Source organism: Sciurus vulgaris, assembly GCF_902686455.1.
Source record: "Sciurus vulgaris genome assembly, chromosome: 5".
NCBI lineage: Eukaryota > Metazoa > Chordata > Mammalia > Rodentia > Sciuridae > Sciurus > Sciurus vulgaris.
The window spans coordinates 116,679,661-116,694,910 of NC_136465.1; the positions used below are offsets into that span (position 1 = coordinate 116,679,661).

Below are 15,250 nucleotides of genomic sequence, written 5' to 3' on the forward strand. Positions count from 1 at the left end.
TGGGGACTCATTCATCTTTTCTTCCTCCAGGTTTTCTCTTCCCACTGTCCGTTTCTCATGGGTCCTATCGAGTGCCTGAAGGAGTTTGTTACTCCAGACACAGACATCAAGGTAGGGAGGAGGGCTGGGGCTATAGCTCAGTTGGTAGAGTGCTTGCCTTCCATGCACAAGGCCCTGGGTTCAATCCCCAGCAACACACACACACACACACACACACAGTAGGGAGGTGCCAAGTAGAGACCTTGGCTGGGGGAGAGGATGTAGCTAGGGACTGTGAGGGAGAGGTCTCTAAAGAACGCTGCAGGGATCAGAGCTAGGATTCCAACAGGAGAACTGGGCAGGCAGATATTCTCGAGAGAGAAAACAAAGCTCACATGAGGGGTTTGGAGAGAAGAGGGAGTCTGTGGGGGTTGGGGAAACAGTACCGGACGGGGAGGCACCTAATCTAGGATAGTGTCTGTGTGTTTTCACGTGAAGTGAGCAATGCAAATTAGATGCCAGGCTACGTGCAAGCAGGTCCCTTCTTTAAGACAGAAGCTTGAGTACTTTTTGTAAGATTTGTTTCTTCCATTCTCAGCCACCCGGCCTCCTCTCAGAGTTTCCTTTCTTTTCTTGGCCTTTTCTTCCTCCTGGTTCTAAAACTTTCTGACCTTGTGTCACCTGCCTCAAGGCCCTGTTGCAAAAGAGCAAGCAGGGTTTCTGTAGGTTACCTGAGCTAGATGTCCACACCCCTTGAACATCTTTGAGTCAGCTTGTCTTTTGAATCATCTGGAACAAACAAGTGTGTTATGTAGGAAATATAGCCAAAGCCTAGGGACAAGGTCCTTCCAATGCAAAGGCAGGCAACTACTTTATGATTCCTTTAAAGGAGAGAGGTTTGATTAAAGGGAACTGATGAACAGGAAGAATTCAAACTGGAGCCAGTGGTGCCTGCCTGTAATCCCAGCTACTCTGTAGGCTGAGGTAGGAGAATTGGAAATTCAAGCCAGCCTGGGTAATTTAGCAAGACTCTGTTTAAAAATCAAAAGGGCTTGGAATGTAGCTCAGTGGTAGAGTGCTTGCCTAGCATGTGCCAGACCCTGGGTTCAGTCCCCAGTATTGGGGAAAAGAATTAAGTTGAATATTAAGAAAAACTTCCTTGCTTTGAGAACAAAAGAGAGTGAAGTTTTCCCTCTACCTGCCTGAAATCACCTGAGGGTTGAATGGTCACGGATGCAGCAAGAGTGATGCATCGCTGGCTTGGCTGCCCTCTTGAATGTTCTGATTGGGGACTGAGCCTGAGTTTTGGCAGCTGTTGCTGTTGGGGCTGAACGCTCCAGCCTGTCAGGAGCTTGTCTAGCTGATATCTCCTGGGCAGCTGTGAGCTCTAGGCTCAGCTTGCCTGTGGAAATAAGCAGGTGTGGGCAGGGAAGGGGGATGGCCTGTCCATCAGAGATCTGTTACTTGCTCAGAGGGATAAAAAGATTAGGAGGAGAGAAAACAAGACCCCTTCAATCAATCCCTTCTTCCTTCAGGAAGTCACAGGTCATAGACCAGGTCCCTGATCTGCTTGGCTGTGGTTGCCACAAACAGAGTCATCTGGGGCCTAGAGGATTTAAATAAAGGGCAGAACAGAAGGTGGCTAAGGTTTGCCTTCTGGGTCATTACCATGAGCAAAGTATGTGCATGTTGTAATGTCTGTATAAAGATCTGCTACTTAGAAGCAATTGTCCATGTTCTCTTGGAGTATTTCAAAGTTTTATATATTTTTAAAATTTTTTTAAACCTCAAAAGGGGTCTTGGTGTGGGAATGGGGGTTGGGGCACATGTCCTGGGAACCTTATTGTAAGTACAGTGAGGGATTCAGGTGTCAATCAATCAATCTCTGTTGAACATCTTCTGTGCTCTTAGCATTGTGTTAAATGATAGAGAGGATAAAGAAAAATCAGAGTTCCTGGAAGAGGACAAGGCATAACAACATTTGCTCTGTTAGTCACTAGGGTGGATAGGTTCTTTGCACTTGAGATCTAACTGAATTTTCAAAACAGCTCTGTGAGCTAAGTATTATTATTCCAGTTTTACAGATGAGAAAATTGAGGCCAAGGAAGTTAAGTAACTTTTAGTCAAAATCACATATTTAATGAGTTGGTGTTGCTAGGATTTGAGCCTAGATCTGTTTCTATCCAAAGTCACCTTCTCCCTTCACTATGTTGCGGGGTTTAAAAAATTATAATTTATTTGGTGAGATCAGGCATATGTCTTACTTCCTTTCTGAACAGATAAGCAATGCAGGTACTGTGTGTGACCAATGCTAGTGGGACCAATTTAAGGGGTGGGGTGTTGCGGGGAGAAGGGTTTGGGCTGAAGGAATCAGGGAGGCCTTCACAGAGGAGATGACATTAGAGTTGAGCCTAAGAGATCCGTGTGACTTAAAATGTAAGTATAGGAAAGAGAGGCAAGGAAGTGAACCAAATGTAAAAGAAAGAAAGGAAGCTGTGGTTTGGGGACAGTGAATAAACTACCCTGGCTTCATTGAGGGAAGCATTTAGGGAAATAAGATTGAAAAGTAAATTTGTATAGTAGAGTGTCCTGAATACCAAGTTAAGGCATTTGGGCTTTTTTCCTGGAGGCTAGGGAGAGCTTACAAGGAATATCTAGAAAAAAATGATAGTACACCAAAATCTTAAAATCTGTGATCCAGGAATGCTGGCAGCTTGTAGCCTCTGCCAAGTACTTTTCTTCTGGATTTCTACCCGAAATGTTTTCTTCTCTACCAGGTGACCCTGAGTATCTTTGAGCTGGCATCTGCTGCAGGGGTGGGCTGTGACATTGACCCGGCCCTGGTGGCTGCCATTGCCAATCTGAAAACTGGTAAGATAGGGGACAGCTGGGACGAGGGAGGGCTTGTGCCCTACTTTTGAGTGAGAAATGTCAATGTCAAAGAATGCCTTTATTTGGGATTGTGAATTCAGAGGATATAAACTGGCAGGTAAGGAAAGACCTACAGTGTAGACCCTAACCTCTGGAAAATTAAAAAAAATTTTTTTTTAGTTGGACACAATACCTTTTATTTTATGTGGCACTGAGAATTGAACCCAGTGCCTCACATGTGCTGGGCAAGTGCTCTACCACTGAGCCACAACCCCAGCCCCAGAAAATATTTATGTAGGTGATTTAGGGTTCTCTGTAGGTTCCAACCAGTTGATCTACCAATTAGCTAGATGTGGTTCTCTAAATGAGAGCCTGTTTGGTGCTTAGCAAGTGCTCACAGGAACTTACACACTGGTTGGGGAAGGAAGACTCATGCAAATGAATCAAAGAACAAGCCAAAATAGTACATGATTTCTCGGGAAGTTGTGTGGTATAGCATCTGAGTTCCCCACACTGATCCTGTGTTCTTCCCTCCCACGTAATCACTTTGACACTATCCACTCCTTCCCTAGTCTCACACTCATTTCTTATACTTTTCATTACACATTTCCTCTGAGTAGCATGTTCCTACGTACACATACCCAGAAGAGGATGGAATCCAGTGACTGGTATTAAGCCCTTTCAAAATTGCCAGACTAGCTCCTTTCTCTGATTGTCCATGAGGATCCTCCCTCTTGTTCCTGCCGCTCCTTCCCTCCAGGCAGCTGATCGGTACTCTAGGACTGCATGTCAGCAGAGCCCTGGCATCAGAGGAGGCCTCCAGAACTTGAGCCACTCGCTTTAAGCGAATGCTAGTCCTGCCTCCTTTAGTCATAATAACTTCCGTGCAGTGATAGAAAAAGTGTGTGCACAGATATTTTCTCATGTAACCACAATCTTGTGAAGATAACTACCATTTGCTGACTTACTCACTTTTCCTCCCTTCCTTTCTCCCTCTCACCAGATAGCTCATCCCCTGAAGAAGAATATAAGGTGGCCTGCCTGCTCTTGATCTTTGTTGCCGTCTCCCTCCCACTCCTTGCCATGGACCCTTCTTCCTTCTATAGCATTGAGACAGATGGTAAGTACAGAGTAGGTGTGAGGGACCAAGGGTATTCAGTTTAGTGTCCTGGGGGTTACTTACCTGGAACATACAGATTTCTTTTTGCTCTTTTTGGTACCAGGGATTGGGTGCTTAACTACTGAGCAACATCTGCAGCCCTTTTTATTTTTTATTTTGAAGAAGAGTCTCACTGAATTGCTTAGGGTTTTGCTAAGTTACTGAGGCTGGCCTTGAACTTGTGATCCTCTTGCCTCAGCCCCTTGAGCTGCTGGGATTATAGGTATGCACCACTGCATCCAGCTGGAACATACATATTTCTGATATAGGTGTAAATTTCTGCTTCAAAAAACACTTGAGAGTGAACTATGCATAAAATTCTAATCTAGTCAAATGTCATAGGAATATTCTTCCTCTAGTCCCCAAAGGTCTTCTAGTCCTTTTGGTGTCAAGTAGGGGGAGCTCAGCCTGAAAGAAACGAGACGTACCCATTGGGGTTAGCCTGGGATGGCTCACTTTGTCATTTCCTTTTGTTTCTCTTCCCTGTCTCAATAATTACCCAGGTTACAGCAATAACGTCCATTGCTTGACAAAGGCCATCATCCAGGTGTCTGCTGCCCTCTTCACGCTCTACAACAAGAACATTGAAACTCACCTCAAAGAGTTTCTGGTGGTGAGTGAGTCTAGATGATAAGGAAGGGAGGACAGCCAAGGGCTGGGATGGGTCAGGCTCAAGTTCACAGTTAGGCTGCTCAGGCCTTTGAGGTTAACCTCCCCCTGGAGTCATTCATTAAATAGCGAGAGACCACTCTGTGGAAGGCAGGAGTTTGTTCTAAACTCCCCGGTAACTGGTGTTTCAGCCTCTGCCTGAATACCTGAAAAATCCCTGGGAAAAGAGAAAATCTGTGTTCTGCCACTACAAAAAGTTGTATAACCTCTGAAGAGCCGAACTTTTAGGCCTTCAGTTTTCTCATTTATAAACTAGGCAGATAAAACTGAATCCATCATTTAGCACGTTGGTGTGCATCAGAATATCTTGGGGAACTTGTTAAAATAGATGCTTGATTTTTACCCTAGACCTACTGAATTAGAATATGCCAGGGGAGGTTGGGCTTCTGTGCTTCTAATTTGGTCTCCAGGAGATCAGATGCATGTTAAAGTTGTCAAGACACTGAATTTTATAACCTGCCAGTCCCCTTCCAACTCTATACTGACAGTCAATGATGAGTTTTCAGACTTTACTGGAAATCAGAGTCACCTGGAGAGTTTGCATTTGTTTGCATTTCCAATAAGTTCCTAATTAAAGTTGATGCTCTTTGTCTTGGGTTCTTACTTTGAGAACCACTGACCTAGATTTCTAGGGACTGGAGTTGACAGCCAGACATCTGATTGCTTTATAGGTATGTCCAATTTGTTTGAAAAATTGTTTCAAAATGTTTTCAGCCAAAGTTTGACTCCCTGTAACTATCACCATTGATCTCAGTTTTGCCTCTGGGAAGACATTGAATAAATAATCTCCTTCCGTAGTTGAAAGAGGCCCTAGAGTTTTCCATTCTAAATCCTCCACAGAGGATTCCCATCCATATACTTCTGATACATGGTCCTTTATCCACTGCCAGCTTGAGCATTCTCAGTAATAGGAAGCTCCTTCCTTTGCAAAGGTCGGTACTGATTTAAGAACTGGGGCCTTGTTTTTTTTTCTTCCAGGAAGAAACAGTAGATCACATTGTTCTTTCAGGAATTATACCCTTGTTCTGAGAAGTACATGTCAGGGACTGTAGGTTGGTTAGAGTGGCTCTATTTAAGCTGGGACCACCAACCAGACAGAATGGGATCTGAACATCTGAAATATAAAAAGAACTCAACACCAGATCTCTAAGATGGGATGGGATGGCTTCCCCCTCCTTTTCCTTTTTATCCTATTTGTTTGTTAAATGCAGGTAACCTGAGTGTGGGATGTGAATCACATTTCTCTCTCCTGCTTTGATCTGTTGGGGGCCTGGAGGTGAATGGAGATGACAGCCACTGGGGAGTTGACAGGAGGAGAATACCAAGAGCCGAGTCTGAATCAGAGGCCGGCTCTGGCTCCAGTCGTGAGGGGAGTCAGCTGTAAACAGCCTGATGACAGAGGTGTCTGGAGGCTGCCTGGGAAAAGAGAGATTAATCTCCTGGCACACAGCATCACTGGCCTTTTTTCTAATTCTTCCTTCCTTTGCAGCCTCTCCCCTCAGCCCCTCAGCAACCTCCTGTTGTTGGCACTGGGGTGGCCAATGGGATCTGGGCTCATTTATAGGCACTGCGTGTCTCTGAAACCTTGGGGACTTGCCACCTTTCCACCTAGAGTCCTTGGGAACATCCTAGCTCTTCTTAACTCTTCTCCTTGATCTTTTCTTAACTTCCTGTAGCCTGAGGCTGTCCTATTCTGACCTCCATAAAAATCTGCTTCTTTATAAATTCTTCTCTTACAGGTGGCCTCTGTCAGCCTCTTGCAGCTGGGCCAGGAGACTGACAAGCTTAAAACCAGAAATCGGGAATCCATTTCTCTGTTCATGCGCTTGGTATGTATCTTGTTTAAACTGGTCTGAGAAAAGAAAAGAAGACTCCTTTTTAGGGTCTTTGGGTTCCTGCCATTGTCATCACCCAAAAACATTAACTGATAACTTAATTCTGCTTGACCCTGTGGGTCTAGTGCTCACATTCTGGCCAACATTCTAGACTTGTCCTATAATCCCATAGAAGAGCGTTCAAGGACTCTCAGCAGGACAGGGCTTCCTGGTCCCTAGCTAACTGGGTTCTTTTTCCTGCATTGTTTGAGTTTGACCTGGTGGCACAGCGTGTCCCTTATCAGTAACTACCTGTTCAGCATGTGTTTGGTTTTACTTGACAACTTCCTACCCCTCTATTTCTTGTCCTTAACAGTATTGTGAAGAGAGTCCTAACTAGCACAAAGTAGAACAGGAGCGATTTAGGGGTAGGGCTTGCAGGAAGCAAGGGATTTTAGCTGCGAGGCAGGACCCAGTGGGCCATCAATCAGCCGGTTCCTGATGTCACTTTTTGCTTTTCAAGCTGTGGGTTTGCCTCTACCTTGGCAGAAAGTTCTGGAAACTCTGACTTAGTCGACTTAATGTTTTCCCCCTCTTGTGACCCTCTTCAACATGCTTATTCACTCTTTTGCTCTAAAAGTATGATTCTCCTGGTTGGTATCATGCTTAGATGTGGCCAGGAGTGGTTCCTACCCCTGGGCCCATGTTCTGGAGGCCCTCCTGTGGGCTATGGGGAGAGGATTTGCTCACCTGGAGCCTGTGTCTTACCTCAAAGCCCACATGAAACCTATATGGGTATGGAACTTCTTCCCCAAATCCATCCTACTGGGGCAGACTCTGGGTGTATGTACCCCTAGTGCCTGAGGAATGTGTGGCTGGCATTCAGAAAGTCTACATGGATACAAAATCCCTCAAGCTGGGGGTGAGAAAAGTATGAGGATGGGATTAGAGCCTGGCTCCCTTCCTTCACCCTGTTCTGGCAGGATTTTGAGGATGTTATAATTGTTTGATTGATTGATAGTACTGGGGATTAGAACCCATGGGCCCTACCATGGAATTACGTCCCAGCTCTTTTCATTTTTTAATTTTGAGACACGTTCTTGCTAAATTGCCCAGGCTGGCCTCCAACTTGTGATCCTTTTGCCTTATCCTCCCAAGTCACTGGGATTATGGATGTGTGCCATCATGTCTGGAAAAAAGCTTTATTGTTGTTTATTTATGTTTGTAGTAGTGAGAATCAAACCCAGGGCCTAACACATGCTAGGCAAGTGCTCTGCCACTGAGCTGCATTGCCAGCAGAGTTTAAGTTATCAGTCTTAATTCAAGCAGAATTAAGTTATCAGTCTTAATTCAAGCTCAGACTTCCATGAAATTACAAAGGTATATTATAAGGGCTGAAAGATAGAAGATAATAGTTTGCTAGTTTATTCAGTGATTGGTAGCTGTTGGTCGGGGGGCAGGCTCCATTTGTACTATTGGCCTGGGTCCAGAGATGTTAGAAGCAGGCATTTCTGGGACTCACTCCAGGTCCCCTTCTTTAGAGTGGTATCTGTGTTTCAATTTCTTCAGATAGGAAGAGGCCTAGGCCGATTGGGGGTATGATGGAGGAGAGAATGGACATGATGGTGTGTATGTGTATTGGGTATGTGTGGTGAGGGGCGAGAGGGCTGAGGAGGCAGATGAGGGCAGAGGAAGGGCAAAGGTCAGAGTGGGCTAGGTGGAACACAATCTTTGGAGCAGCATAATTCCTTATCCATAAAAGTAGATAATAAAGCTGGGTGTGATGATGCACACCTGTAATCCCAGTGACAATGGAGGCTGAGGCAGGAAGATTGCAAGTTCAGGTCAAACTCAGCAATTTAGTGAGACTCCATCTCTAAAAATTTAATAAAAAGGGCTGGGTATATAGCTCAGTGGTAATGTGCCCCTGGGTTTAACCCCCAATACCAAAAAAAAAAAAAAAAGAGTAGGTAATAATCCTTATAGAGTGGTTAGAATGACATAAAATATGTAAAAGTGCCTAGTACATAGTAGGTGCTCAACAAATGCAGTTCCTTCTGTTTGCTGCTCATTTTAGTTTACAGGTGATTTAGGTATTCCTCTTGTGGTTTTCCCCTCTGTAAGATTGGAGGTGGTTCTGAATTGCCACTTGGCCCACCTCCTCTGCTTTGCCTCTGCCCTCCACCCCACCCCACTGCCCCCAAACATGGAAAAGTGTCTTCTCCTTGTGGCCTCCCAGGGAGGCCAGCAGAATGGCAGGAGCTGGCACTTTTTGCTGGAGGTGGAGATTGGAGGGACTAGCTGCTGCAAAGCAATTTAAATGCAAATGTTTCTACAGAGAAATTGGAAATGACTGGAGGGGAAGGAGCTATGTTCTGAGTTAAAAGAGGGTAGCCTCAAATTCTGGCCAATGCTTCTCTCCCTGGGGTCTTCTGTCTTCAATGACAAGCCTGGGCAGTGTCCACCCCAGTGTTGCCAGCCTGTTCCTGGCATGGTTTCCTGGGGGCAAGAGATGACTTTCTCAGAAAATCATGGCATCTGTGATATCAGATCAGACCAGATCCTGGCAATTAGTCCAGGACTGACAATTCATAGGAGGGGAAACTGAGGAAGAGGGAGAGAAAGATAATACTCAAGGTCTCCTCTGTGATATGTGGGCAGATTTGGGACTAGAACCTAAGATATTCAAGCCTTTACTCTAGAGCTACTTGGCACTACCATAGACTTCTGCCAGTTAGGAGCACTGTTATTATCTTGTGCTTCTCTGAGGACAGGAAGTCACGGGCTGGTGGATCCTTCTGGAATTCATCACTCATTTCCCTGTGCCTACGAGTGAAATCCTGGAGAGGAGAGCTCATCTCTCTCCTGGTTTAGGGTCTGAAAGTCTTATGAGTAAGGGATTCTTTCTGTTATCAGACCTGGGATCTGGGCTCAAGTTTGCCACTAGCTTTCCTTTCCTTCAGTCCACAGTGTCTGCTCTTCTGAGGCTGTTCTGTGTATCAACACGCACACGTGTTTGAGATTAGCAAAATCTTATAACTTGTGAAACTTGAAAGTACTTCAGATAGAGAGAAAAACATGTAAGAGTAGCTATGGCAGAGTCTCTTTCCTTGGTGGATTTTCAGAACTTGGAATTCCAGACATGTTAGGAAGGGGCCCATCTGTGTGAATAGCCAGGGATAGGGGACACACCTCTCCACTGCTTTCTCTGTCTTTTTTTCCCCTTTCTTTCTGTATTGGGGTTTGAACTTAGGGCCTCATGCATACTAGGCAAGCACTCTACCACTGAGGTACACCCCCAGCACTTATTATTTTATTTTGAGAAAGGGGTCACTCAGTTGCCCAGGCTGACCTTGAACTTGCGATCCTGCTGCCTCAGCTTCCCAAGTAGCTGGGATTACAGTCGTGAGCCACCATACCAGGCCATACCTTTTTAGTTCCTTAACCTCTTGGACACACTGCTTCTCCCTGCAACTTGGGGCTGTGCTGCTCTCAGGGAACTGGCTCCCTCTGCCCATCCCCACCCTTCACCCCTACCCTTGCCCTAGCCCTTACTCTTATCTGGGCATCTTGATCTATCTTCCTGCTTGACTGTTGGGGCTGCTGGGATTACCACAACACACAGGCTTCTAATTAAACTAATTAATCATGCCTGCTCCTTTATGCAGCATCCTTAGTGTTCCCTAAACACTTCTGAGAGAGGGAGGAGACAGGACCAGCACAAGAGGACCCATGTGGATTCCAGACCCCTCTTCCTTGGCCTGCAGTGGCAATTGTTCCTCTTGCTGCAAAGCTTCGTAATTGGCACTTTTATCCATCTTCACCTGCATCTGTGCTGCCCTCCCACATATAATTTAATATCCAGGAGAGAATGGTTTTTTTTTTTTTTTTTTTCCTGCCACCAGGAAAATGTTTTTTTATCCCCCTGCCTTCTGCTTCTGTTCTCTTTACAATAGCCCTGATGAAGGGGACAGGGGCCATTATAATGGATCTGAGGAGTCCACATTGCCCTCCTGGTGTCAAACCAGGTGAGGGAGGAAGAGGGGAGTATGATTTGGAACCCTGTTCTCTTGGAGCTCTTAAGGGCCTCAGAGAGCTCGGGAGCTGCATGGAGGGGAACAGTGTCACAGACATACATGCTGCTGAGGATTCTCATTTCTTGGCCCTGTCTGTTCCAGGTGGTGGAAGAGTCATCCTTCCTGACCCTCGACATGCTGGAGTCCTGTTTCCCTTATGTCTTGCTTCGAAATGCCTATCGGGAGGTATCCCGGGCCTTCCACCTGAACCGAGTGCCTGCCAGTACCCATTGAAGGGCCCTTTGGACCTGCCTAGACCTACACCAGAGTGGAAGCTGTGGTCCTTTTCTCAAGGGTGGGAGTGGGGTGGGGTCACTAGGGAGAGGGTCAGGTGCCAGTGCTGATGAACAGGTATGCAGAGGAACAGTTCAGGACTGAGAACTCAGAGGTGGGGCAGGCTGGGGGTGTGGGGGACAGTTTATGAACAGTTAGGGGACTGGAGCTTTCACCAGAAGAAAGAAAAAAAGAGTGACATACAAGTTTCTGTCCTATCTTCTGGTGACTAGAGCTGGGGCTCTGATAGGCATGGGTCTCACCGACCTTCATCACTATTCTAGGATAATGCTGGCGGGCAGAGATGATCAATCATCATATTAAACCATAATGAGCTTATAATCCTCCCACTGGAGCTGCTATTGTCTCCTGCACATTCATTAGGACGATTATCTCCTCTCTTCCTCTTCCAAATGCATTCAGCAAACATTCAGCCTGTTCCCACTGCAGAGGAGCATCAAAGGGACCCCTTTTCTCCTTTGTGGGGTTCTTCCTTCGCCTCTGCTTGACTGCCTTTCCCACTGGGGCAGGGAGGAAGTGCCCTCCAGAGGGTTCTGTTGCCCACCTGCTGTCCTACCGGTTGTGGATAGTGCGTCAGTTCTCTGCTGTCACCCTGCTTGCTTTTTCTTTGATATTTCCCCAACCCAGAGCAGAGGGACAGTCTGGGTCAATCCTAGGTCACATGGCAGTGAAGCAAAACAGACTCATATGGATTTTCCCTTCCACACCATTTGGGGGCACTCTTCCTCCTATTTGGAGGGACTAACTTAACCCCAAATCCTCTTGTCAGCCTGGGTACAGCTGTTGCTTCAGGCAGGGATTTCTCTTCTAGATCTTAAATTTCACAGACCTCATTAGGTTGTAGGGCCCTGAGAGTGGGTATCCTTGAGGGACTACAAGCTGTTTCAACTTAGCCCTTTTCTGCACTAATTAGAATTTCAAGTGTCACAGAGCCTGGGGCATTGAGGATAGCACTAAACTAGGTTTAGTTAACTCCGTAGCAGGAAACAGTGGTCCCGTCCATCACTGCTGTGCTCCTACTGCCAGGGAGGATGAGAGCAGCGGATCATGTATGTCAGAGATCCAGAGCAGTTGGAGTGGGCAAATATAATTAGCTAGTTGATTAATTAGGGTCATGTCCATACTTCCACAATGAAAGGGAAGCAATCGTTGGCTTTTGGCAAAACCATCTGGCCTTTATTAAACCCATTTGATATCTGTTGTTGGATTCCGTTCGTGTGTTTGCTTTTTACTTCTCCAGATCCATGCTTAGTTAATACTTTCTTGACACCTGAAATCAACACACAAGTTTTTCTTAGCAACGACTGTCTGTTCTTTAGGATAGAAGCAACAGAGAATCCTGCTTCATGCATCAGCTAATCGTCCTTCCTTGCTACAGGAAGGACATTGTGTCGTAAGGAGTTATTCAGTGTCAGGCCTACTGAGACAGTGAACGCAGCTGAGGAGGAAGAGAAGACTCGGAAGGAACTGATCAACCATCCTCACCCTTATATCTCTGCTCCATTCTTCTGCTTGAGAGGATGGAGACCCCTTTTCCATCTGCATGGAGAACTGCTTATGAAGACCCTCCCAGAAGACAGAAAGATAAATTGTTCCAGCAGGATGGAGGATAGACATGGCATCTTTCTTTTCAATTGGAAAATTCATTGAGATAGTTAATCCATATACACTTGACAGAAGTCATTCAGCGTGATCCCATGTACCTTTGCACAGTTTCCCTCAATGGTAACATCTCACGAAACTATAGTACACCATCACAACCAGGATATTGACATTGATCTAATCCACTGATCTTACTCAGATGTCCCAGTTTTACTTATACTCGTGTGTGTGTGTGTGTGTGTGTGTGTGTGTGTGTGTGTTTAGCTCTAGGCAGATTCCTGGATCTGCCAGCTCAGTCAAGATGCGCAGCAGTTCCTTCACCCAGGATCCCTCACGTTGCTCTTTTATAACATGCCCACTTCTCTCCCGCACCCTCATCCCCACCCCTCATTCCTGCCGACACAGATTTGTTCTTCATTTCTGAAATGTTGTGGTTTGACATAATATCTTTTCATAAACGTGTAATTATACGCATTTATCTACCACCTATACTTTTTCAAAGTGATTTTGCATCCTTATAGCAATTCTGCAAGGTAGCCGGGGAAGGCTTCCCTATTTCAGGTCAGGAAACAGACTTAGCAGTGTTAAGTGATTTATTGAAGACTGTGTGTCTAGTATCAGTAGAAGTAGAACTGGGACTTAAGTCTGATGTTCATTTCTAGACTTCTCTATCTGACCAGACCACTTCTTCTTAAGGCAAGACTTAGAGACCCTAGAAAATAGGAGAAGGTGAGGACACAGATGACCTTACTACCTGAAACAAAAAGTGACTGTCCAGAGGTAAAGGGACAGATGGAGTAAAAGGACCCACGTTTGCTTCCTTGATCAGGATGGTCTCCCACTTCTTACAACCTAGACACAATTGACTCTGAACTGCTTTTTGTCTCAGATCCCCAGCTTGCTTTCCCTAGGCTACAGAAGAACTGAGGAATGATGATCAGAAGAAGCTCTGACCCCAATTGTTTTGTCTTGCAGGCAGAGAGCAGGTTCTAGCCTCAGCATTTTCATTAGTGCGTGTTTTCATTAAAGTCTCCATTAACTTGTTTGCAGCAGTGAGATGGAATTACTCCTCCACCAGGCCTTGGCGGAGAGGCATGCCAAGCCACTCTCTTTCCTTTGGGCAACAGAGACACTGCCTCTTCCACTCTGGGTTCAATCCTGTGGGCAGGCAAGGACCAACTCAAGGTGCAGAAGGTTCAAGGTCTGCCCAAGGGGGATCTTGCCCTCTGGCACGTTGCCCTGAAGGAAGGGAACAACTGTGTTTTGAGCACCAGGACCCAGCGGGGAGGGAGGCCCTTGGTAGGGACTGGGCTTCCTTTGCCTTAGGTCCTCATGTCTGCATCAGTTCTTCTGCAACAAAGTTTGACTTTGACTTTGAGAAGAAGCTGGCACATGGTTAAAATGCACTCACGTTGTTGGGGGAAGAACGTTCTTCGATCCTCCTCCCCACAGGGCCTCCTGCTTTTCCCAAGTACCTGTCATCAAAGGAGATGAAGATGAGTCCCCCCTCAACCCCCACACCTCAATGAGTTGTCAAGTACTCTCCCTCCCACCTGAACAGGAAGCAGGAGCAGCAGGCCAGGTTGCAGGTTGGGGAAGTCAGAAGTTAACTTGAGCTGAGTTTGCAGCACTGGAGAGATTGAGGAGCAGGCTTTTCTCTTGTCACTTTGGAAAGAGAGGATTGTGGGGCTGCCCCTTTAAATAGCATTCCTGTAGGAGGCAGATCACATCCATCCGTCACCTGCTGCCAAAGCATCATTTTTGGTCTCTATCAAACTCTGAGCTTGTTGGAAGGGGCGATGGGGTTAGGGAAGTGAGGAGGCAGGGTTTCCAAGAGGGTAGGGGCAGTTCAGAAGCTGAAAAGGAGAGGAATGAGGTTGGGTAGAAGGAACCTGGGAAAGGTGGGGGTGGGGGCCAAGAGAAAAAGGCAGGGAGAGAAGACTGAGTGTCTTCTGAGTCTATGAATGGAACAAGTATACACTATTCTTATCTCTTTAGAGGTTCGGTAAAGCAGAAATGGGATTGGATTGCCACAAGAGGAACAAGGTTGAGGCTAAGCACCAGGACTGAGGACTAACGAAAGTGAAAGAGCCACAGAGTGGGAAAAGGCATTAGAAGAAGAGTAAAAGACCTGGCTCTGGACCCTGTGGGACTGTACAATTTTTCTGGTCTTAGTTTTCCATTTATTATGTGGAGGAAACTAGACTAGACGGACTCTGAAATCTCTTTTACAAATGACCTGTTTCTTAAGATGGGTTAGGAGTTGGAGTCCTGGGAAAGTATCACTGCGTTGACAAGGAATGTTGAGAGACAAGGAATGTTGAAAGATATCTCTGGAAGTATGTTTTCTGCCTTTAACCAGGTCCTTTCGTTTAAATACCTACCTAAACCAGGAACTCTTTAGCTCTAATTTCAATTTGCTAATTAGAACTCTTAGTTTCTAATCCCAATTTACAGTCCCTTTGTATTTTCCAGCTCATTCCTTTTTTAATTGATTAGGAAGGAGACAGCTCCCCAAATTTGGGAAATGGATTGTGTAGCAATATGACCAGGATCTTAGATGTAGCTGTTTCTTGGCTGCAACTGTTAACTCTGGGCAGGAGGGATGGGGGTATGTGCTGGATTTAGATGGACAGAGGGGGACGTCCCAACCTTCTTTCCACATTTTCCTCCCTCTCTGACTTTTCCTTCTCCTTCTGCCTCTGTACTTCCTGGGAGCTGCTTCTGCCAGATCTGAAGCCTTGACCTAAGTTGGCAATTCTTTCACGTTGAGAGTCTCAGTTGGG

At 45.9% G+C, this 15,250-nt stretch overlaps 1 protein-coding gene across 1 annotated transcript in view; it reads left to right on the forward strand.

Moving 5' to 3' along the window:
* NCKAP1L (NCK associated protein 1 like) overlaps positions 1-12,067 on the forward strand; it is a 48,153-nt gene extending 36,086 nt beyond the window's left edge. The window contains exons 26-31 of the mRNA XM_079141564.1: positions 31-111; positions 2,757-2,850; positions 3,854-3,970; positions 4,513-4,622; positions 6,418-6,507; positions 10,671-12,067. Of these exons, the coding sequence (XP_078997690.1) occupies positions 31-111; positions 2,757-2,850; positions 3,854-3,970; positions 4,513-4,622; positions 6,418-6,507; positions 10,671-10,802 (624 nt within the window). The 3' untranslated portion in view covers positions 10,803-12,067. The remainder of the gene's footprint in view (positions 1-30; positions 112-2,756; positions 2,851-3,853; positions 3,971-4,512; positions 4,623-6,417; positions 6,508-10,670) is intronic.
* Positions 12,068-15,250: the final 3,183 nt, after the last annotated feature.